This window comes from Tubulanus polymorphus, chromosome 3 (assembly GCF_964204645.1).
Source record: "Tubulanus polymorphus chromosome 3, tnTubPoly1.2, whole genome shotgun sequence".
Lineage (NCBI taxonomy): Eukaryota > Metazoa > Nemertea > Palaeonemertea > Tubulaniformes > Tubulanidae > Tubulanus > Tubulanus polymorphus.
In genome coordinates, this window is record NC_134027.1 from 24,733,051 (window position 1) to 24,758,461 (window position 25,411).

The window sequence follows — 25,411 nt, forward strand, 5'->3', positions numbered from 1 at the left end:
CAATACACAATAAAATTAACTGACGAATCGGTGATAGAAAATCCCAACGCTATCAGGTTTATAGTGTTCACATTTGGGATATATCCCATCCTCATGAAACGGTCGATAAAACCAAAACCTTCACATATAATAAATAGCGTAACTACGGATACGACCATCCTTAAAACCCTCATTTCTCTTCTAGATGAATCGTCAGTGACACCGAGCTCTGAACGCCGAGCAACCCGACGGTAAAATGTCGCCAAAATAAGAATAACATTGATAACCACTAAAATGCAAATTGGTATCATAATAGTAAGATACACGAAAAGATAGATCCCAGAAATATCGAAACGCCATCCATATTGGTTAAACCACTTTGGGTAGTGATAAAAGCTAACACCTATCGTTACATATGGCCAATGAGCAGGACAATTCAAAAATCCAAGACGATGTTCGGGTATGAATTGAATAAAATCACCACAAAAACTTAACATCGAAATAAACACCATCGCCCATAGTGATATTATCTTCTTCGGAAATCTACGAGATTTGATTACGAACAATACGACGATTAACCGCTCTAGACTGAGCAGTACAGTGCACCAGTTACTCGTCATCTGAAACATGTAGAAAAACGGCAAAGTGAGATAAAAATCCAACCAAAATTCCATTCGTTCCAGCGAAACACAATGTCGCCCAAAACGGCGTAAACGTACGCAGTTCTCAGCGGATACAGAATGAATGTAGCGATCATAAATAAAATATCGTTTATAGCGAAAATTTTGACGAGAAAATAAATATCGGATTTAAGCTGTTTCAGAACCATTAACGTGAATGCGTTTAATATCATACCCAGCACAGACGCCGGTAGATACCAGCCTAAATACATAAATACACCGTATTTGTTGATCCATCTGATAGGTAAGGTTTGATATTTCTGACACTTGTTTAGTTTAAGCGTTGTCAATGTGGTAAGTAGTTGTGCTAGTAATGTTGTTATCAAACATCTCATAAACTGTAAGCCGCAATTTCACTGATTATTCTATGCCGCTAAATTTTGAATAAATTCTTTCAGTGAAACCTTCAGTGAATCGGGCATCAATTTAATTTAGACTCATAATCTCCTTGTCTCCATTTTCTGAATCGCACTAAACTATGCTATACTCATTAGCCATTGTATCAACTAGAAAAACGTCGTTCTTCATGAAATCAGCAATTTTACACAATATTGCATGGCGTAAATATCTGAACGTCTGCCAACACTCTCTCTTCTGTGTAGTAAACCTAATTGAATCAGTATTTCAGAGTTTCAGTTAAGTTTGAAGCAATATCTGCTATATATAAATGTACTGTATTACAGTATAGGATGTAATTCGAGTTAGTTCTTTTCGTCGCATACATTTGTACACCCCAGCATTACGATTGCACGACTTTCTGTTGTAAATCCCATCCTCGGCTAAAAATTTAGGTTCGATTCCTCGAGCTAAATTCTCTGTTCGTGAATTAGAAGCAATACAAGAATATTCTGAAATTGAAAATTAATCACTAACCAATCAGTGGCAAGTGCAAAACAGTTGGATTATTTACTTATTACGCTATATTTTATTTCTAACCGCAGAATTGTATCTGGAGCCTTGAAAAGGTCTATTCATTTGTTTCAAACACTAGACAATTAGCGTTGTTCTAATCCATTGATAAATCCTCCGATATCGAATCAACAATTTTCTTCGTCTCCGATTCAACGAACGAACCGATATCACCGATTACGGGACGATTCGGTTTGGTTCGACGATCATCGCCACCACCATCACCACCGCCGGGTTTCTTCCAGTCGTCGGCGACGAACGGGGGCTGCGGAGGAACCGGTGGTATGAATCCGGGTAGTTGATACGGAGGCATGCCTTCGACGATCTGATTTCGAATTTGTTCGATCATTGCGTTGATCGAACGCTGTTGATATTGCGCCGCGGCGTCGCGGTAGTATCTCTCCCACTCATTGCCTCTAGGTTGATTTCCCCCTAGCCCCGATCTAGTCGGCATCGCGGGTGGCTTTGGGATTTGTAAAATTTCGTGTTGATGATGAGAGTCCCTGCCCGAATTTTCCGATTCGGGATTTCTTGGACGAGGCGTCAACGGGCCTCCAAAATCGAATGAATATTGATAAGCCCACGAGTTACTCTTCCCCTCGACTCCATGGGCACCGGTAGTGACGGGTAGATTTGGAGGGATTAATGGTCCTCCGAAACTATTTTGAGTTGTCCAAGATTTTCCCTTGACCTCCCAATCTGTGGGTGGTTTTCCAAGAGGTTGTTTCTGCGGTGTCACGTCTCCCAGCTCGACCGGGGTTCCTAGATTCTCCGATGCCGTCGGTTCTCGAGTCAGAGGTTCATCCGCGACTTGAGGTTCCGGACGATCGAGCGATTTACCGATCGTATCTCGATCTGTGCTCGCTAGATTCAGCAGTTCAGCGTCATCATCCGATTGGGCGAAACCGGGCGGATTTTCGATCACGAATTGCGACGAGTATTGAAAGTTGTCGGACCACGAGGCGCTTTTATCGATTTCTCCGGATGGAATAGATTCGCTAGGCGACGAAAGCGGCTTCGGAGGCTGCGGCGGCAATTCGAACGGCTCGAGGTCCGGTCCATCGTCCGTTTCCCCGGGTACATTTTTGCATAGGTAATACGATATAATTAATAGGGCAGCGATTAGAATCAGGATCACGGCACAATAACGTTTATTCGACATCACACGAACATGAACTGGTGTCTGATGGCGAGAGTCTCTTTTTAACAGCGATTCCGCGTTCATATTTTTCCTGTGTTAACAAAATGATGCATTTATCAATTTGATTTTCGTTTTCGGACAAGGTGATAATGATTATGATAATAGTTGGGACATAATTATAATAATGATGATAATTCAGCCTAAAATTCGTATGAAATATAGGCTTTACAGCATATATAGAAAGGGAACAGAGGAAGCTGGTTTAAACCGTTGACGAAAAAATGTGTTTTGAGCTTAGACTTAAAACATCGATTGAAGTATTTGATTGGACTAGGAAACATATTCCAGAATACTGGGGCAGAATAGACTAGATAAATGCGGGGATAACTAGAGTGTTCTCTGTTTTTTATTTTGATATTTTGAATAATAAACTGTGTTTTTGAATTTGCAGGGTATAGGCTGGGCTTTAATCATATAATCTATTCTCCAAGTTTTTTTTTAAAGTATGGCTATTTCTACCAAATATAGAAATATTATCAATATTTGAGTTTTGAAAAGTCTCACCCAGAAATCGATGTATGAATAGCGATGCCCCCAGAATTTCAACTTACACTATGAGGATGATGCTTGTAGTTTAATTACCAGAGTGATTTTCTTTTCCTGCTGTATTCGTCGGACATTTGCGCAGTTCATAGACTGACTACACAAAGGTGTTGCGTATAGGTTTATCATACAAAGATCTGAACGCGCTTTGAGACAATAAAAAAACACAGGTATCAGCTGCCGACGACTTGATTGCGTGGTGTCCGGACATTAGCTACAGGTGTTGTTGAAATCTGCCCGAGGTATAGATGAGGTGCAGCCTATTGAAGTCTGGGCGAGAGAAAAAAGTCTAAATTTCATTCTATGCTATACGTGTCATGAACTCCCCAGTCTCCAGGCCTATTTTGTATTTTCAGTCAAGAGACCTTGTCTACTAATAAATATGCTCCGTTGGAATTTTTACCGTTGTTGCCGTCGTTTTTTTTTCTTTGTCGTATGATACACATCTAAACAGTCGTTTCATCACCAATGGTTCCCAGTCGAAAGGTGTAGAAGTTTCTTTGCCTAAATACCAGCGGGCCCGGCCGCCGGGTTCGCCTCGACCGGACAGAATTTTGACTGGTTGTGTATATGACAGCCCGCAGCTTAAAACTGATTTCAAAAGAGTGTTTTTTATGTTCATACTGGATACCGCCGGGGAGAGACTGAAGTGTTAGTTATTGCATAGGTTTTGAGCCAGAGCATCCTCGCTTGCCAGGGGTCCGGTATCGCTCCCGAACACGCTTCCACCAACGGGGGAACGGTTTTAGAGTTCGAATCCCTTGATTATGACGGTTGAATACGGTGCCAGGTGGTCCGCCCGATCAACGGGCGTTTCGGTAACTTTTTCATGCGATACTTAGTACGACTTATATATTTATTACAGCTTAAATAAACAAGTTTGTTGAAAAAAGTAAAATTCTACATTATTTCTTCTTCCGTTTACTGCCAGCATCAACATGTTGATGAATATTACAGTTTTCGGTTGTGCGCAGAGGAATAAATATAAGTATCAGGGAGAAATTTAAAAAGATATTTTAAAGCTTGCAAGGCTGCCGACTGACACCGAATTACGGTCAAAACTCCTCCAGTCAAAACGTCCTCCACTCCAGCGCAAGCGGTCAAAACGTCCTTGTCTGTATTAGGGGCCTATGTCCTCTCCACACTCAACAGCTCAATCAACAGTAGTGGGGAGAGGGCAGCACCTCACGATAGTCACCCTTAGGAACCTTGATGTTTTAAAAAATCTGACCGGTAAAAGTGCAGATCCGCACCTCTCCGTGTAAACGGTTCAATCAATTACATTAAATATCATTGTTTCAGATTCAAAATGTCATCAGCAATTCAGTACATTGCCATTGGTTAATTTTAGATCTTCACTAGAAAGATTTTAGCCTGGATTCTGTCATTCAGTAGATTGCGTCAATGACGAGAGGTGCAAATCTGCACTTTTACCAATCTGAACCTTTTTAGATGTATTTAGACCCCTCCTCCGAAAGTGTGTAATTAGTATGTTGTAAATAATGTTTGTCTTATGTTTTAAATACTTTTATTTTCTGTTTTCGTAAATATTGATCGACTGCCTCATGCCTCATATACGCCATCTTTACATTAAAGGTATTATTTAGCTTATAACTCGGATTTAAAAGTAATAATAACTATATGCATTGACAGAATTTATTGTGTGATAAAGTTATTCCGGCTTGAGTGAGGATGTTTTGACTGACGAAAGTGAGGACCGGTATGCGAGGATATTTTGGCATGAGGACGTTTTGACCCGACACCCTGACACCAGGTCTGCAGGGAGTTATTCCACTCTCGGATAGTGCGAGGGAACGACTGCTTCCTGGTTTCTGTGCGCTGGTATTTTCTGACGATTTTATGTGTTTTAAACTCATTACTCTAGCTAGAGCCGGGAGTCGTATGGTTTGACGAAGAATGGACGATAGTTTGTGGTGTGGTGAGATCTGTTATCGAGCCGAAGGTGGAAAAGGTCTCGTCGTGTCGGTTAAACAGGTGAAAAAAGGCTGCTAATTAATCTATTATTCTTCCAGATAGCCACACTTTAGCCTATAATGGCTATATCCATGAAAAAATTGCTCCAATCTTACTAAAAGCTTGTTGGAATTGGAAGGGTTCAAATAACAAAATGATTTTAAAATTTTTGTATTATGTTCTGTGGTTTTTGAGATAATGCAAATTAAAGTTTGAAAATTTGAGCAATGTGTCATGTTTCACACAAAAACTGGGATTTATGAAGGCAATGTTTCATATTAACAAACTTCAATATCTCCTGAACTATGAGAGATAGATTTAGATTTTAAAGAGCATTACACTTGTAGCACTTTGAGATAAAGTTGAAAGACCCACAATTTTGCTATGTTTTCCATGGAAAACAGCTGAAAAATGGTAAAATAATTAAATATCAATGTTAGGCTAGGTCAAAAGTGATGATGTTTGAAGGTGATAGAATAACTAGTTATCATATTTTTATGTTTGCCCTAAGTTTATCTAAGAAAATCTATTATCATGTAGATTGTTATTATTATTTGTCTCCATGGTAATATCCAGAAAAATTGTGAAATTTTGAGAAATAAGATATGATTTCAACAAGTTTAATTATATTTTTCATTCATAACATTAGTTATAGAATTGGATCAAGCATTTGAAATAAAGGCCTGTCTGTCAGGATTATGCATGAATGGCCTATATTGCAAATTGATTCAAATATTTAGCAATAATAAATATTATTATTTGTTATAATATTTAAAAAGAGAATAGCAGAAAATCAGGCTTGGCCTAACTCAAAATGTCTAGAATTTGAAATATATTCCTAATTATCAATCAGTTTAGAAAAAGGCAATAATAATGATAATACGAATGATAATAGCTTAATAATAATCCATTTGTTTGGTTTTAAGCTTAATAATTTCAACAATTATATATATTGAATTTAAAGTTGCTGCTCCCGGAAAATCCGACTCAATCTTCAATTTATTTTGTTTCAGGAATCGAGAAAAATAAGCGAAAAAACTCACCAGAGATTCGTTTACCGGTTCCTTAAACGAACTGTCAACACCGAAACTAACAAGGTGAAATCATAAAACTTAATTGAATGTGGCTTTAGCAATTAGGCTAATCAGTTGATATCAATTGCCGCAATCGAAAGATCAATTGATAATCAATTAACCCTTTCAGTGCCGACTAATTGATGCTCTTTTGCGCTGGAGATAATTTGATAATTTTGAAAAATTCCTCCCTAGTTTGTTGAATAACGGGAAAACCACTATAGTGTCTACACCGTGGCGCGGTGTATCATTAGTTACTGATATTTCACTATGTTTAAAAGGTGCTGCCATTCTTTCAAGAGATAAAAACTAATTACATCAAATACACCGCGGTGCAGTGTACTAGCAAAATCCATCACCGATTTATACACCGCAGTGCAGTGTAGATGCACTGAAAGGGTTAATGATATCAGAACATCGATTAACTATAATTGCCTCATTAATGAACAGTAACTATTTAAATGAATGATTGATTTTATATTCCGGATGAACACCTGAATCTTATTTGACTCTGAGTTTAAGTTTTAAATACTTTTGACTAAAATCTGTGGAAGCTGGATCCTAATTTCCTCACGACAATGATATCGTTTTCAAATGAGGAAGCATTTGAAGCATTATGTTTTCCTTTTTCGACTCAAATGCGGTCCATCATCGATTCATACACTGCAGTGCGGTGTAGACGCAAGTGAAAGTGTTGAGCATTGGTTTTTCTTTTTTCAGGATGGAATTCAAAACGGTTTCGATGAAATGGTGAAATGCGTCGATTACATTAGAAACGTAATGATGCCATTGATTGATAAACGATACATACGAATGCCGGTAAGTTCGCTCTAGTGTTGTAACAGTTGGTAGGCCCTACAATCCGTCCGGATTTTCAGACGGGGTGCTCGGCTGTGCCCAGTTTCACAAAAGGGATTAAGGCCTAAATCAATTTTAAGTAAACTGAATTAACGAAGATATTGAATCGATTTAAATCTTTTTGTGAAACTGGGCCCAGAGCATTCCACTTAATTCCTAAAGTATGTTCCATTGGTAACTCGCTAAAATCTAAGTCTAACGACGGATTAGCACGCTCCGTGAGTGAGTTTGCTACAAAGGTACAAAAATACAACATTTAGACAACAACGTTCAAAAAAAGGCCAAACTTTAGTTTGAAATTCAGCAAATCTAAATTGATATAAATACTTACAATAACTGTGCCGTACAAGGGGTATATAGAACCAGACTGACGCCTAGTCAAGAATTCACAGGTTTAAACACAGTGCTGGTCATAAACGCGAAAAATGTTTAAGTTCGCTTAACAAATAACAATTGCAGGATTTAATACGCTTCGAATACAGTACGATCTCACTACAGAGCGTTGAATACATAATACATAATACAAATAGCTTAAGATATACAATAAATCGACATTTCTATATGAAATACACTAGTTTCCAACAAGCTAAGCTTATCATTGATATAGAAAATGCCGGGGAGGCACTTACCTGGAAACACTGGAAAACTGAGGGAAATCAGGGAAAACTCAAGGGATTTGACAAGTTTTACCGAAAACTCAGGCAATTCATATAATGTTATTGACCAAGTGTTTCTTTATCAATACGTGAATTGCTAAAAAAAATGAATGAATCGTAAAATTTTAAACCTAGAAATTTCTCTGATTCACTCTGGGGAATTTTGTGCTATCACATAGAAAAACCAGGAGATTTGTAAATTGGTGGAAAGTGGCCTCCCTGTGTACTGACTTTTGACTGTAAGAAGTGTCGATTAACGGCTCTTTTACACCGAGTTCGTGTGTCTGGAATCTGCCATGAAATGCTGATTTTTACTTTCAGAAAGTAATCAGGGTAGAAGAGGATTTCATAAACTTAGTCAATAAAACGGTCCATGACGTAAGACCAGGTACGAAATGGAAGGCTTTTTCAACCAGTTTTAACTCGAGCCAGGTTGATTTGGCAAATGTCAATGAACTCATCTACAATCATGACCAGGCATTGATTGAAGATTGTTGGGCAGTTATCTGCCAGGGGCGTTATTGTCATAGGATTGAATAACTTAACAATTAAGTAAACTCCTCAGTTCTGGCTGAAACTTGTCCATACCACCAGTTATGGTGTCTCGATATTTTAGAAATGTCGAAATCTAATTCTCAAAATCAAATTATTCGAACCAGTTTTTAGCCTACTTGGGACTTTGAGCAGGCTTTGCATTCACTTTTCGCTGGTCGATCGTCCACATAGCTTCTCTTACAGGGGTTTCTGAAAAGATCGATAATTTTCTGAATATCCTGAGTGGTTCTAGAACAAAATCACCGGCATTTATTTGTCACTGTATTTGTAACTTTGTTAAGCCAGGTTGTGAAAATGTTGTCTTGACGAAAAAGGGGACCTGGATGCTTTGGCCCCCCTTGGATCTGCCCCTGGCTGTATTTGTTATTATCTATATCTTTTCGTCCCATTTCCAAGGTTCATTGATATCGCTCTTTTTAAATCGTAAGAATAGTGTATTTTTTACCTTACAAAAGTGCTTACTTTTACTATCAAAAAGTGCTCAGAAAGTGCTTACTTTTGCTTCAGCTTTACTACTATGAAACCTGCCTTTCATCCGCATTCATCGATCCCGGCTTGCTGGGTCCATTGCGTCATAATTTGAAAATGCATACATGCCATATCGTGTATCGTCCATGTTATTGATACGATGAAAAATAAAATTTGTACATTCATTTTCAGGTGATTGTCAAAATATCCTATAGAGTCTAATGCATCTATTCTAAAAGTGTGTGTTACATGAACAAGAATCTAATTTTCATGGTGTTCCTCACTCTAATGACTTGAGGGATTTTTTAATTCATTAATGTCGGCACTGAATACATTTCTACAATCCTTTTCAAAGTGAAATCAGAATAAAGATTTTCACGCGCTAGCTCTATTCAGATTTGATTATGACTTGCGTAGCCTATAGAAAATGTACCGAAATAAATTCTACAGAAATTAAACGAGACCAAATTGACGGTTTTTAGAATGCCTGACAATAATCAATCTAACACAATTCACGAGTGTTTCAGTGAACGCTACTGGCAAGCTGCTGAGCACCGATTGAATATCCGAGCGATTGCAGGTACGGTTGTTTGCGCGACTGGTTTGGTCTGCAACTGTTTGAGTTTCATTATCTTGAGACGCATGTACTCGAGTATGGTCGCTACATACTACCTGCTCAGCATACTCGCTGTCGTCGATTCCTTATTTCTCATCCTCAGCTTTTGCTTTTACAACCTCACCGATTTTATCGGACTTTGGGAATTCGGCTTCGTAGACTATCACCATTTGCGCGTACATTTTCTAGCCCCCTATCCGAGATATTACGTGACGGTTTTCAATTTGATCGTTAAGATGTATCGAAACTGGCTGATAGCTATGATCAGTATCGAGCGTTGGTTGCAACTGTCGTTCCCGCTGAAATCCCGAGTTTTCATTACTCAAAAAAGATGTACGTTCTCTGTCGTGGGTCTGTTTATATTCTGTTTTTTGACACACGTCTATCGTTGGCGGTTTAACACTTTGAAAGCTGTATTCAACGATTGTCCGTCGTTTAATCGTATGATGCTAATGCAGGACGTTCATCCCGATGGAAAGTTGGCCGGTCGTCTGTCGAACATCGTATTCGTCGTAGCGATGCCGTTCGTGTTACTCTCGATTACGAATATCGCGTTGATCAGAATCGTAATCGGAGCGACATCGCGACGTAAAAAGATTTCCCAGTCGTCGTCGGTCGGCGCTGGTGACATACAGGCTACGACGTTAGCCCTGTCCTCGGTTATCGTCTATCTTGTTTGCGAAAGTCCGATGATGGTCGACCGAATACTGAATCTGATGGGCATTCGTATGTATTTGAGCGTTTTAAAAACCTTTTTATCGCAAGTCGATTCTTGCGTAAATTTCTTCCTGTACTGTCTGTCGAGTGTCAAGTTTAGACATATCGTACGCAATACATTTTGCAACCAATGTCGCTAAACAGCTTTTGAAAAATAAAATTTAGTCTTGTAACTGTGTAGTCATTAAAATACAATAAAAACACTGTAAGCAATTGGGATATTGGTCTTTTGCATGGGCAGATCCAACCTACCACTACTACCGCTTGGAGCAGTACTCACGTTTATAGAAGTGCCCTTCTATTTTACAAGTTGTGGTAGAAGTAATTCAAAATTTCCAATTGGAATAATCAAAAATGGGTGAACTTCCAAATTTTTAATGAATGATTTTTCTTTGACATGTCAAAGTGTCATATTTTGTGGATGCAGAGAAGGACTTGATGCCCCAAATGGACTCAGATTGCATCTCGAAGCCCTAAAATTCAAAATTTTCTATGGCATAGGTGCCCTTCCACAGCTGAGCGGTACTCAAAAACCTAGGTTAGATCCGCCCCTGTTTTGTGTATAGTATTTACAGTTAAAACCGTAAATACTGGTATGAAATGATTTTTGCTGGAGATTTCTCATAAATTGGATTCATAAGAGTCTAGAAGTTCTAGAAGGAGAGCTAATAGAAATTTCTACTAAAGATGTGAATCTATATTTAGGACTCGAAAATGTTAACAACTCCACTCTGTTGTTAAATATGGATTGGAAGATCAGTCCACAGAGGAACGCAATTGCCTACAGTTGAACATTTAAAAGATGTATAAACTTATCGGATGAGTGGAGGAGCAACATCATCCTCCCGGCAAATATAAGAAAACGTTTGAATTACTATGGCCACATACTCCCTCGGGACACTGGCCATCTTTGTGTCATGGTAGATGTGGAAAAATCTTTTGAAAAATATGTCAAAAGGTTTTTACTCAGTCTTGATATTTGACAATTGAAAACATTGAATTGCCCGGAAGTTGAATATCGATTTATATGCAATTTTTTTATTCATATTTGTACCGTATTGCGTATTTTGTAACCGCAATCAATTGTTAGATTTGTAGCTCATGACATGTTTTTGGTATTTGTTCACCAGGGGGCGTTGAATTGTGGAATAGTAATGTATTTCCATGTGTGCATGTACTGGTTGGTACCTATGCATATCTTGTAACGAAGATCAATTTTGAAAATTTCAATCTCATGACAAGCTCTGCATATGTGATGAGTTCATTGACTACTCTATCAATTCACCAGGGGGCGTTGAATATTGAAATTGTCAGATTGTCGAGCATTTCCCCGAGTGGGCATCGCGTCCCCAGTCCCCTAGTGTCATCGGTTGGAAATTTTTTTTAGATTTTCATCCATTGTTTCTGTTATAGATTATCGAATGAACACCGAAGTCGATCCTCAGTGTAATTACGCGTTCTGTTTAGAAGACGCAACAGACGTTCCGAGCGCGATCAGATCGTGTCCTACAATCGCCATTGAAATCAAGGTATCGAACACAGGCTGAACCGCATGTTTATCGATTATGGCTAAAAAAAATTGATACCTTGTTTCTCCGCTCTGCTGAGCTTAAATGTTGACCCGGCCGGCCGCCTATCTACCCTATACATTACTTTTTTTTAAATCGTGATCAATTTTACCATAACTCACCCGGCCGCTATAGAAATGAACTGTTTACAAATTTTATCATTTTTTACAAAAATGACCCGGCCGCTGCGGAGAAACAAGGTATCATTTTTGTTTAGCCTATTTATCTACAACTCCTTCATTGCTCTAGTCTAAACGGAAACTCCTTTGATTTGAGCAAAATACCTGAAACTCATTTAGAATTCAATCGCTCTTGAGAAATAGGCGATTATGATTTTTCTGTCTAGTTTGTAGTGGTACAGAAAACTAGGATTTTTTTAAAACCTAGTAGGTGGTTTTCAAATTAGAAACCAAGTTTAAGTAGTTTCAAGGATAAATTTGCTTAATAAACCACTGAATTAACAGTTTACCTAGATTAACAGTACCGATTCATGGGAGGAGTCTACTGTGACTAGGATATAAAAGTGATGCAGAAGTTTCCTTGAAATATAAAATTTTCACCCTAAAAACTTGTTGGCCGATCTGTAGGGACCTTGATGGAAAATGGCCTTGAATTGATTATCATTAAACTCTGTAAAAAAATAACATTGACAAGAATATTTTGAATATAAGATGTGGACCTCTTTTACAAAACTCTGAAATAAACCCATTTTAGCCAGGTTTAAGTTTCTCAGAATTGTTGTCTTGAATTGATTTAATTTCTTATCAATTATTATTCATGTTTGAACATATGCAAAACTGTTGCGAAAACTGAATCAAAAACTCAAAACGCAATCATTCAAAAAATTATATGAATATTTGGTTCTAGAAAGAGCTCAGCCTATCTACAGCATATGAACTAAAACTGTTCTTACTTACTAATCTTTTATGATTCTTTTTTGGATTACGCATCTTAAATTCAATTTATTTTCAGCCAAAAACCGGATTTCTGCCTCTGAAATCAGCCCACATCCGTGACGAACATCAAATACGAAGACAGATTTGTAAATTTCAAATTGAACAGCGGGATAAGGTACTCGTCGCTACGATTATTAATTTTCATCTTTTTCTAACCGATTTTCTCTAAAATGGAGTCGTTGAAATATGCTGAAATCTTACCATTTCTTATTTCTATTTTACTCGATTCTGCGAACAAAATCTTCGTTCCGTTTTTTCAGGTGAAGAAACGTCGTTGGAAAACGATAAGTAACTATTGCCCGATTGATCTGTTCTCCGGGTAAGTTTGATATTTCAGCCGCACTTCGTACAGTACATGCACAATCCATGGTCAGACCCCGTGATCAACGTTTTGAAGAACAGAATCAACTATCGAAGAAAAACTGCGTGAGGATTTTGACGTTTCATCCCGAATGCTATGAGCTATTTTTAAGAACTGTCATTTTATTCTTTCAGGCTGGACCATGCACCCCTCAGACATTCAATACTTTATCAGTATCAAATTCTTCCGATTTGTTTATCATTTTTACATTCTTGAATATGGCTCATAGCATTTCAGTTGAAACGTCAAAATCCTCCTACAGTTTTTCTTTGATTTTGGATTTTATTCCAAACTGATGAATTAGACACGTCAACCAATTCTCGGCATAAGATCATCAAAGTGATCAGATTTTCCACTCTTATCTATCGTATGATATACCATTAACTGATCTTGCACTGTTGATCGTTTTCAGAGATGTCTCCAGGATGACGTCGGCCATGAGGGAACTCGTTAAATGCCCGCAAAATAATCTACGCTTATTTTGGGTGAGTGTTACTATGATCTGTGGCTCGTACAGATAAGTGAAATCGGGGTATTTCGGATTATGAATCAGAATTGTGGTGTCTTGTTGTTCTTGCTGACGACTAAAGTGGCACAAGGAACCTCTTGTGTAGAAAAGGCCATCAATGAGAATGTCTTAAACCTTAGTCAGGGAAATTTTGGTCAAGGATATCAGTGAATTTTGGATACCCTAATCTTTAAGAAAGCTGATAATCACTTCATGATTTAAACGTATTCATAAATAATTTTTTCATACGAAGGGTCAGGTAAGTTTTTAGTTAGTTACCTTATCGTTGGTGGTAAGCTTTTTATAATCGGATGGGCTTGTGGTTTGTGAAAATATCCAATCGTGAAACTAAACCACAGTCAGGTTACTGACTAGTAAGTTTTCAGACCTACAGCTATCAGGACCCAGTTCTGAGTTTTTTTTTTGTTTGATCTTCGATTGTGATATTTGTTAATTTGCAAGGATACAACTCAATAGATAAAAACCAGTCACAACTGTGAAACTGGCCTTAAGTTATCCGAAATCAACATCCATACAATCAATTTCTCATTTCAGTCGGAGAAAGTGATATTTTCTCAGGAAGATTTTGGTGATTTGGCCGATATATTGAAACGATATTATTGGAATGAATGCGTCTCTAGTTCGGACGACGCAAATGGCTTAATTTGGTAAGTTAAAATTGATCGAAACTGTATGACCTGTAAAAATGGTTCGGATTTGTTCCGAATGATCTAATCATGTCATGTTTCGAGGATTCAGTTGCAGTCACGACTTCAGTCCGAGTCTTATATAGCAGACTCTTTACTCAGTTCTTAAATCGGTGAATTTTACCTTATTTAGTTGGATACATTTGTGTTAGATTTTCCTCAAATGGTTTGCTTTGAATCCCTTAATTTAACATCGGTCATATTAGGAGCATTATTGCGCAATTCTCCATTCGAAATAGGACATGAAAGATGGTCCCGACGACTCCTTGATTCCTTAAAAACTCCTTCTAAACTGAAAATGCTTTTAAAGGTGTTTGAAATGCCTTCAATTTCGAGAAATAGGCAATAAGAAATGTTTGTAGTTGGACAGTAGACTACGCCTAAATCAGTTGGGACCAGGATATTTTCTTGACCAAGTAGAACCTGAGTTTAGGTAGTGTATAGGATAAAAATTTGTTTATGAAACGACTGAATTAATGGTTTACCGAGACAAACAATACTGATTTAGGAGGAGTCTACAGTAATTGGGATATGGATGCGATGCAGACGCCTCCTCAAATTTTGAAAATTCCTCAGACTCCTCAATTCAAGAATTACTGATTTAGGCACCCGGAATAAGCCGCATGTGTTTTTCTCTCGCCACAGGTCGGTGGATGATTTAATCCACGTCACAATACAAGCTTTATTAATGGACGTTTCCGTCTCGGAAGAGAGAAAAAACTCGCAAATTGTATTACCAGAACAGAAGTGCCTCGCGAGTAAATGGATTAAAACTGACCCCGCCGTCGGTGACAGCAGCTCGAGTCGTCTGCCATCCGGCTGCGTACTGTCCGATATACTACACGCTCAGATGTTCGATGATTTAGATATCGAAGGTATTTTCCCGTTATATCAAAATCTCATCGAGAAACCGCAACAAGGAGAAGAACGATCGCGCCTGTGAGTATCTCCGTTCATTGTTATACGAGTTATCTCAACGTTCCAGTGCTATGCCACTTACCGAATCGAGATATCTCGATAGTTCGCGAGATATATCTAATATCAAATCAGTCACCAGTATCGGAAATTTCTTAACAACTCATTCTAACAACAAGACTATTCTCAAGATTTAAATCCACTTCTGCTTTACGGAATTCATGACTGTCCAACTAGGCCCAGGGCTATCTTTGAGTCAGGGTCCCTATGCTTCTTCATTCCTTGAAAACTCCTTTGATTTGAACAAAATGCCCGAAACTCCTTCAATTTGGAGAAATAGGCAATTAGAAAGTTAGTAGCTTGTAGTTAGTTGTACAATAGACTACCCCTAAATCGACACAGTTGGGACCTGGATTTTCTTAACCCAATTAGGCGGTTACCGAATTCTAAACAGAGTTTAGTATTGTTATTCTAATCAGAGTTTAGTTAGTGTAAAAGATGAAGATTTGCTTACAAAACCACTGAATCAATGGTTAACTAAGATAAACAGTACCGATTCAGGAGGAGTCTACTGTAATTTGGATATGAAAGTGATGCAGTGCCCTGGAACTACGAGATATCTCATATTTACAGCGTGGTTTGAAGTTGCTCATAGTTTAACGATACGTAGCCGGTGAGAATTTGATATGATAATCTATCGATAATTCTGCATTCTAGAGAGGACTGGAAACTGGATGGACCGTATCCGGAAAACTGGTTGAATAACACGTCGGATGAGTACGCTGTGAGGAAGGTAAGAAGAATGACTCGTGAATTCTTCGAAATGAACAATGAATAGACCTTTAGATCTAACTTCAACCGACAGCATGCTAGCTTGCATGAATGCGGTTCTCTATCGAACATAAGTTTCATCGCTGAATGTTGCTATTTCTCGTTGAAGGCAAAAGAATATCTAGCTAGCGCTACCGCGAAGGACTGTTCTGTGATGATAGCTGTCAGACCGAAGTTCAACGGGTGCGTTTTTTGTTTCATATCGTCTTTAGAAAACAACGTTTAAATTGTTTTTACGGCATGGGGTCATTCATTTATTACGGACACATTAGGGTAGAGGGAGGGGTCAGTGCAATTGCGTCCTGTAATGGTTAATGTATATGAAAAAATGGCCGATTTTGCGTAAATAGGGGGGGTTGAAAAGTTCAAAATTTATGCGTACGTAATAAATGAATGATCTCCATCAGTACTCCAGTCTATCAGTCACCGAGACCGGTTCTAATTTGATCGTGTGTTTTGTTTTAGGGAAACCGCCGATGTTGAAAGCGGAGTATTTGAAGTGCGCGATACGAAAGGAACGGCGTTCCTGGCGCGAGTATCGATTATCGATCTCGACATCAAACCGACGTTGAAAATACCGGGACATTTAAAACTCGTTACGAACTCGACGAAAAACTTCAACCTCGACTCTAGTCATCGGTGATTATTTTAAGGAAGTTCGGTCAACTTTCGGTTATCCATCCAGAACTGCACCATCAAATGCGGGGCAAGAGTTCGGGAAAAGGTGTATGATTTTTCAATAGATTTTGAAAAAAAAACCCCACAGATTTTCAGGTTCCAGATGTCACCCGAGACCAAAAAGTGTTCGTAAATCATAGAACTGGCCTCAAATTTTTTTGTTTGGATTTATTTAGAACTAAACTGAGCTTAAGTCTTAAGTTGTTAGATTGTCTATAGAACCACACTGAGCTAAGACTGGTCTTAAGTTGTTAGATTGTCTATAGAACCACACTGAGTTAAGACTGGTCTTAAAATGTTAGATTGGTTATATAGAACCAAAATGAGCTGAGACCGGTCTTAAGTTGTTAGATCGGTTATGCAACCAGAATGGGCTTAGACGGTTCCGAAGTTGGATTGGCTTTAGAACTATATAAAATGAGCTTAAACTGGTCTTAACAAGTTGCTATGAACATGGGAAACAAATTCAAATGGGACCATGGAATATCGTTGCATGGATGGGTCTATCTGAAAGTTGACCGTAGTCTCTTTATATCTTTCAATTTGGACATTTCATCTCCTTGCCAACATATTTTTTCTTTTTGATATGAGCATATGACATATGAGCATTTTCAGAAGGTTTTGTGCTATACCTATCTATGACTGCAAATTTTATTTTATCTTTATCTATAGTATAGTAGATAGATGATTTCGAACAGCTAACGGTATGTTACGCGAATAACCCTTTTGGGTCTTGCACGATAGTTAAAAATTTTAAAATCAAATAGTTAAAATGATGATATATTTTATTAGCGCGACACGATTATGTTATATTGTTTAGTGTATTGTGAAACAATGTTGTTTTTAGTAAAATGCTTAGAATTTTATAAATCAAGAATGTTAACATTATTTTCAATTCAATAAAATCTTCTAAACGCAACTGAATTTGCGCTTATTTACTATGTCGTTCTGATGCCCATAAAGCCTTTCGAACATCCTGAGGTTTGCTTGTCATATGGCAGAATATCCAAGATTATGGCCTCATGAGGCAAAAATGATGAAAAACCCTCGCCTGAACATGTGCACTGAGTTACTAGTCGGGTATCAGTTTGCGGCCTGAACCTCTTCTGATATTTGAAACATGATAACTATTCTTCAAATTTTTGATCATCCATATTTAATTGAGATTGCACTCCAAACATATGTGTCGAGTTACTAGTGTAAGCAGGTATTAGTAAATAGTTGCACCTCTTCAGATACTTGATCACCATTCAAATTTTGAAGAACTACAAACATCAGGCATTAGACATTTAATCAGCGCTTCGGAAAACTAATCGTCCACACTTCACATGCGTTCAGTACTTCACCAGACATTTTTAATTGAAAATGAACTAGAAATGCCAGATATTAGACATTTTATCAGCACACTTTAAAAAAATAACCATCCACGCTTCACTTCTTTTCAGAACATTACCAGAGACATTGTTAATTAAAAATGAAGAACAGATACCAGACTTGCAACATTTTTTTTTCCCCATCTTCACAAATGTGTTCAGGATTTTGTCCGAGACATTTTAAATTGAGAATTATCTAACCAGTGGATGTATCGACGTTTGCCTTAGAATCGTAGCAAACCTCACCTCACAGAATTCCCAGTTCCTGGGGAATCTACCACCAAATAGAGCAGGTACAACAAAGCTCTTTTTAAATGACAAAATACAAACTTTATTCGACGCACATTTTGTAAACGGTTCACACAAAGGGAGAAAAAACGAACATGAATTTTCGAAGAAGAAGAAATGCAGCAAACTCTATGAAAGGGAGCACACGTGGAACATGCATCGGTATCATAATAAAAACTCCAGATATGAAAATAGAGGAACAGCTGATGGCAGAATGTTTAATCAGTTTGTTAAGTACTGCCTACAATAGCGTTTAAAACAACGACAATTGAAACCCGAAACCTTTGTTAAGTGGTCGAGTCGGATTACGACTGAAACTCGACTCCCAACTCGGGTAAATGACTCCCAACTAGGGTAAATGACTCCCAACTGGGATCATCAGCCGTGTGGCGGAGAGTTTTATATCGGTGGTTTAAACCAAGAAGTGAACGACCTGATCCAGTTCACGACTATCGGTTTAGTTTTTGATTCTAGAGTTAAAATTCATTCATCTCCCAGGCAGGCAATGCACTCTTAAAGCAGCAGTTTTTCAAAACTTTCCGGGGTTGAGCAGCGTGCCTGTTCATGGGTCTTTGTGACCCCCCTTTTTGGAGTTTCCTTGATCCACACGGGTCCGCAATGTTTTCTTCTATTTATTCAATGCGTATATATATTTTCACCGAAACCGTAGAACTGGATCCCGACGGTTTAAACCATCAGCGGTAACCTAAACGACCGGAAAAAAACTAGACTCCGGAGTGAACTATCTAACCACCGTCTGGTTACCGACTAGGCTAACATTTCCCGATGTTCAACTAACTTTACTCTTTGAGATAAAATGAACACATTTAAATCATTCCTCATCATTTTAGGAGCATTTTCATCGTTTTTTTTCGTGTGGGTGAATTTTTTTTCTCAAGTGTATCAAAATAATGGCTTTTAAAGAATACCGGTACTCAAAACCATCAAATTGAAAATATTGGAAATGAATAAGTAGCACATGATGATTTTAAGGATGAACACTTATTAGCACACTTCACATGATAACTCATTTCAAACTCAAACAACTCCGAAATCCAATTCAATAATGTTACAACTGTTTAAGATTAACATGTGCATTAATATATAATACCAATCATTGAAAGAGGTACATTTCTGAAACATGTATACATAATAAGTAAAGGGTACCAGAGCCTCGAAAAGGAAATTAACATATATACTCTATATATTCTTACAAAACATTCCTACAAAGAGTTTCTCAAATATTACGAAGACCCCTAGGCCAAGTTGTACAGTCATGAAAAGTCTAACAACGGTTTTACAACTCGTCAAAAAGAAGTTAGATCGGTTATAGAACCAAAGTGATCTTTGACTGATCTTACGGCAAGATGTTAGATTGCCCATAGAACCAAAATGAGTTTAGACTGATCTTAAGTAGTGTAATTGGTTACAGAACCAAAATGGGCTTTAGACCGGTCTGAAGTTGTTAGATCGGCTATAGAAGTAAAATCAGTTTATTGGTCTTAATTTACTCTAAAATCTCAAATTGTCAGATTGGCCTCGACTGCGCAAATGGCCCACCACCAGATATTTGGACAGTTATGAAACATTCATTGGTAAATAACAGCAGTAAAATGATTAATGCATAGATTCAAATTCAGGAAGGTTTGGGATGAAATATGATATGATTTACAGTAGATTCAGTGCCGCCCCGCGAAACAACCATTCTCAATAATTATAAGAACCGCGTCTGAACGAAATCCATCAGCATTCGACCTGAGTACAAATCAACTCGTTTCACCTAATCGCAGTAATTCCAATGGAGTCCGCAGTTTTGACTTTACAAAAGTTAAAAAATCAATTCATTACTAGTTCTTTAACTCTTCGAGTTGGAACGAACCCGCGAGTCAAACGTTTACGTAAAGTGAACCCAGCTCCACAGTTGTGAGTTAAATTTGACTCGAGTTCATTCTTAAAGTTTTATCCCAACAGCCACGAATATCAGCTTGGAACCGTACAAGTGGACTTAGTTCCGCAGTTTTAAGTTAATGCCGACTTATAAAAAAAGTTAAAATACGTTCATTCCTAATCTTCAATCCTAGTCAACTTCCAACTGTATAACTGGATCCAGTTCCGCGCTAACATTAAAGATACCTTTTTAGAGTTAAAAAAGTTCTTATCCAATGACAAAACCCTTAAATCAATCAAAGGCTGTCGCGGAACAGGACCCAGTTCATTTGCGCGATTACATTTCCAACCCTTTCTAAGTTAAGCCTTCATCATTTAAAGCTAACTCGCAGAACTAGGGTCCAGTTCCACAACATTGCGAGCTAAAGAGTTAAATTCCGTTCATTTTCAATGATTCAACTCTTTAGAGTCGATCGAAACTAACTGATAGAATTGTGTCCAGTTCTGCAATCGCGAATTAGAGTTAACTCGAAATTAAATTCGCTCCATTTTCGACGATTAAACTCCCGAGTCAAATCTAAACTCTCACAACTGTTGAATTGGGTCCCGATTGTAACTGGGTGTTACTCAGTATCAGAGAGTAAACGATTTAACCGTCGAGGCTGTGTCTACTGGTCGACGCCGGTTCCATGTTCGTGATGATCAAAAATACGATAACGGCGACGATTAATAGTAGAACGACTTGTAACCAGATCGCGATTCCTCTTCGCGCCGGAGTCGCCGCCTCAGCAGACGCGGCCGTCCTCGTCGTCGCCGATGAACTTGTTGCCGTCGCGGTCGTTTCCGATCTAAAAACCTGTTTTCGCGTAGTTTGCTCGGAATCGGCGGCGGTGCGACTGAAACGCGAAAAATAACGAGATTTTGAAAACGCCGTATTTATACATGTTTTACTGCGGTAGTTTCTTGAATAAAAAACAACTGTAAACTCTGCCTCACTCGGTTTACTTAATCGTTAACTGCTCTAGTTGATATCATTTTCAGGGTGGCCACATGTGAACAAATTAGGGATTGCCCTAGGGAAAATCTTAACCCGACCAAATTCAGGATTCCCGGGGGGAGGGGGGGAGTTGGGGTAGATGTCGCTTAATTTATTCTACATACCTCTCAGCCTGCAATGAAACCACTTTTCGTCGCGTCACCTGAGCCTGTTGCGTAATCGCGGCAATCGGCTCCCGATCAACGGTAGTCACTTGTTCACGAGTAATCGAACTGCAAGAAAAACCCGTACGAATTCACATCTTCAGAAATTAACGTTGCGCTTATGATCAGAAAGTTCGAACTGTATTCAGTACCTTTGTTGAGTTTTTATAATCGGAGGGCTTTCTTCTTCTTGAACTTCCATTTCTAAATCTACAATTAAGAAAACAGGATAAGCTCATTGGTCTACCGGTATATGAATGCCATTTTGGTCTCTAGTCAGAGTCCGAAATGTTGTGTATTTTGGTTTCAATCTTAATAGATAAAATTCGATTCTAATCTTTTAAATATCTGTATAAAGTGGGTTTTACACTTATTAACTTTAGACTAGACTAATACCATTTTGGTTCTTCAGCCCATCTAACAGTTTATGACCAGCCTTATATGAATGCCATTTTGGTCTCTAGTGAGTAGTCAGAGTCCGAAATGTTGCGTATTTTCAATTTAATTCTTGATAAATAAAATTCGATTTTAATCTTTTTAATTTATGTATTAAGTGGGTTTTAAACTTATCAACTTATGATCAGACTAATCTCATTTTGGTTCTTTAGCCCATCTAACAGATTATGACTCCGCGGCTCCTTACAAGAAATAAGCCCAGTTCGAAGAGTTAAACCATGTTTTTCTAACCTTCATCGTCCTCGTCGCTGAACTCTTCTGATCCGTTCAAATCGTGATTCTCTGAAGAACCGTTCATTTCAGTCGGTTCTTCTGTATTCATCTCCGCGGCTAACATCTGTTGGAGTTTTTTCTGATAAACCCTCCGCGTCGAGTCTGATATGAATAATCACAACAGGTCAGAATTTTTTTTTACATATTTTACACATATTTTACTTCTAATACTCAATTCATCAATTAATCGTTCTCAAATCAAACTTAACCATTTAACTTATTTCAAACTTGTGTGTTCATGAAACCGTCCACGGTTTGGGCTTATCCCCAAGCAAACCGCAAACCTGCCCCTTGAATAGCTCCATGAACGTGTCTATTTGGATTAATCGGAGCCACCCCATCGATCAAATACAAAAAACCAAAACATTGCTTCGTGCTATGATTGATTATAAAGATAATTGAACTACAAATGATTTTAATCTTCTACGATGAACTCGGTCTGAAGAATATTCACATCGATACAAACTGTGACCGAGTGAAGACTTTCAAACCCGCTTACCGATTTCCGTCCATTTTCAAATATCCTGGGTTTCCCCCCGATTATTCCATGTGATTACTTATGGACTTAATTCCCTAAGTGAATCAGAGAAATGTCTAGGTTCTAAAATGTTAGGAATCAATCATTTTTCATTAAATCACAAACTGATAAAGAAATACGTGGTCAATAGCATTATCCGAATTCCCAGGAGTTTCCGGGGGTTTTTGTCGGCAACAGCCGCAGTATTCTTTGAAGTAGTCTTTGAACCGCAGCTGTCAAGATGATGGATCTATGTAATTACCTGACCACATGTACTCTTTTTAGTGTAGTTTATATTATGGGAAAATAAAGTTAGTTGTCTTCATCCTCCCTCTGCAGGGACTCGAACCTGATGGCATCGCTACACTCAGCCACGGCACGAACCCCTGCATCAGTAGACCGGGTGCGCAGGTACATGCGCAGCTTTCCGAACGAAAACTGGCGGCACCAATCAGATTGCTCGTTGTATAATCGTTGAGGCAAATTTCAAGGAAGAACTATAAATGGGAAAACCCGGGCTAAAATAAAACGGGATTTCTGATTGGCTAAAAATCACATCATCTGAACTGCGCATGTATCTGCACACACGGTCGATTATGGCAGGGTTTCGTGCCGTGGCAATCTCGATGCCATCAGGTTCGAATCCCTGCCGGGGGAGGATGGTTGTCTTATGATGCTGATACAGTAAAGATGTGTTCTCCCGGATAACACTCTTCTTCTCTTACGGACCCGGTTCTCATAATTGGCAGTGCAGCCCACAGTTTTTGGTTAAATTTGTCAAAACCCCCAATTCTTTTCCGCTAGATTTTTTTGATTAACCGAGTTTTCCAGGTCAGTGACCACCTTATCTTAGTTTCGCTTAAAACATGGCTTACGGATGCTTCTTCCGAGTGACTCAACTCAAATAGCACCGGCGCAATACTCACCGAGAATTGGTCCGACTTCCATCCCTAAAGACTGCAACGCTTCGAATAGTTCCTCATCCGTCAAATCGGTCACATCTTTCACCGGTGCGTGCTGCATTGTCGTCGATTGTGTTACTGGTTTCTTCTGCGAGATGAACAACAAGTTATCAAGTCCTACAGCTAGATAATGCACTCGGCCTTACTCTGACTAAACAAGTAAAGCAAGGTCAGGTATTATTGTCACGGTTTATCAACCGAAAAGACACCCATGACTTGAGTGTCGATAGCTGCGCCTAATACTTCTTTGAAGCGGTCGGTTTCACAATAAAGTACACAATGGGACTGTGGTAGAGTCAGAAGTCTCACATATAGTTAGTAACTGGACTGTGATATAGTTAGTAACTGGACTGTGGTCTAGTCAGTAACTGGACTGTGGTCTAGTCAGTAACTGGACACGATATAGTTAGTAACTGGACTGTGGTCTAGTCAGTAACTGGACTGTGGTCTAGTCAGTAACTGGACTGTGGTCTAGTCAGTAACTGGACTGTGCGATATGGCCATTAATTGAACTGCTGTTTAGTCAGCTGTGCTAGTGTCAGAAACCTCACTGCAGTTTGGTTAGTAACCCCAGACTGGAATTGCAGGGTTGCAGTTTAGTCAGTAACTGGATTGCGGTTTAGTCAGTCCCTGCATTGCTGTTTAGTCAGTCACTGCATTGCGGTTTAGACAGTAACTGGATTGCGGTTTAGTCAGTAACTGGATTGCAGTTTAGTCAGTAACTGGATTGCGGTTTGGTCAGTGACTGGAATGGTTATGTCAGTAACTGGATTGCTGTTTAGTCATTGACTGGAATGGTTATGTCAGTAACTGGATTGTGGTTTAGTCACTAACTCAACTGGATTGCAGGTTCGGTAATTAGACTGCTGTCTATTTAGTAACTGGACTGCAATTTTGGCAGTGACTGGATTGCGGTCCGGTAACTGGACTACCGTAGTGTTTATTCAGAAGTTACCAGACTACGGTTTAGTCAATAGCCGGGCAGGATTGCAGTTTCAGATTACTGGACTGTGCGCTTTAGAAAATAACAACTGAAACATGTGGAATGAGCTTTTTGAGTTGATTGAAATCATTGACAACCAACCTTGCCAAAGTCAAATCCCATCCCTCAACCCAAATTTAACTGCAACGCATTACCTTGCGTTTCTGATGAGACACATCAGTTAGGCCCAACTCCTCTTCGTCGCTGGAAAAGCTCTCGAATCTACTGATGAATTTCAGCTGCTTTTCTGGCTCAGTTGGTTTTTTCTCGTCAAGCGCGAAATCATCGAGCAGAAATTGGTTTTTATACATTTGCACGTAGACATCCTTTTTTGCATCGGACGGTGGGGGTTCGAACCCGCGGTCGACGAATTCGGCTTTGATCTGGGCTTTAGTCAGATTGTTCGGGTCGCTAACTAAAGTTGACATCTTGATTTTCGATTTAATTTCGTGTCGAGAATGTGTTTTTGTTTCAATTTTTTTCTAGTCAGCGTGGGGAATCCCAGGTTAGTTCATCAGCGCGGGGAAAACCAGGTCAATTCAATTCAATTCAATACAAACACCGTGGCCCAGATTAAACTCGAGGGATTCAGACGCCGTATCGAGTCCAAAATTGAAAATACAAAATTCGAAATGGATTTGAACCGTGATGTCACCATTTAAAATAAGTGATTCACCAGTACACCCGCTGTATCCGTCAAATAGCTATCTAAAGAAATGA

The 25,411-nt window shown here is 38.7% G+C and overlaps 2 protein-coding genes across 3 annotated transcripts; one reads left to right on the plus strand and one right to left on the minus strand.

Moving 5' to 3' along the window:
- The first annotated feature begins 4,189 nt into the window (after nt 1-4,189).
- On the plus strand, nt 4,190-17,648 carry LOC141901204 (inositol-pentakisphosphate 2-kinase-like). Of its 2 annotated transcripts, none has more exons than XM_074788314.1 (14): nt 4,190-4,551; nt 4,727-5,307; nt 6,300-6,383; nt 7,080-7,178; nt 8,195-8,261; nt 11,643-11,758; nt 12,770-12,868; nt 13,014-13,072; nt 13,527-13,599; nt 14,178-14,290; nt 14,975-15,268; nt 15,962-16,037; nt 16,185-16,258; nt 16,541-17,648. In XM_074788314.1, the coding sequence occupies exons 2-14, from the start codon at nt 5,230-5,232 to the stop codon at nt 16,716-16,718; spliced, it is 1,410 nt and encodes a 469-aa protein (XP_074644415.1). In that variant the 5' UTR covers nt 4,190-4,551; nt 4,727-5,229; the 3' UTR covers nt 16,719-17,648. The 2 variants fall into 2 exon arrangements, with proteins under 2 accessions (XP_074644415.1, XP_074644416.1); XM_074788315.1 differs by having other exon boundaries at nt 4,191-4,296; nt 5,193-5,307.
- Nucleotides 17,649-18,428: 780 nt separating this feature from the next.
- Nucleotides 18,429-25,218, minus strand: LOC141902283 (lamina-associated polypeptide 2, isoforms beta/delta/epsilon/gamma-like). The gene is made up of 6 exons (XM_074789939.1): nt 24,847-25,218; nt 23,674-23,797; nt 22,189-22,332; nt 21,654-21,711; nt 21,463-21,570; nt 18,429-21,197 (listed from the first exon to the last, which is right to left on the minus strand). Exons 1-6 carry the CDS (start codon nt 25,117-25,119, stop codon nt 20,951-20,953), a joined length of 954 nt encoding a protein of 317 aa, XP_074646040.1. The 5' UTR covers nt 25,120-25,218; the 3' UTR covers nt 18,429-20,950.
- Nucleotides 25,219-25,411: the final 193 nt, after the last annotated feature.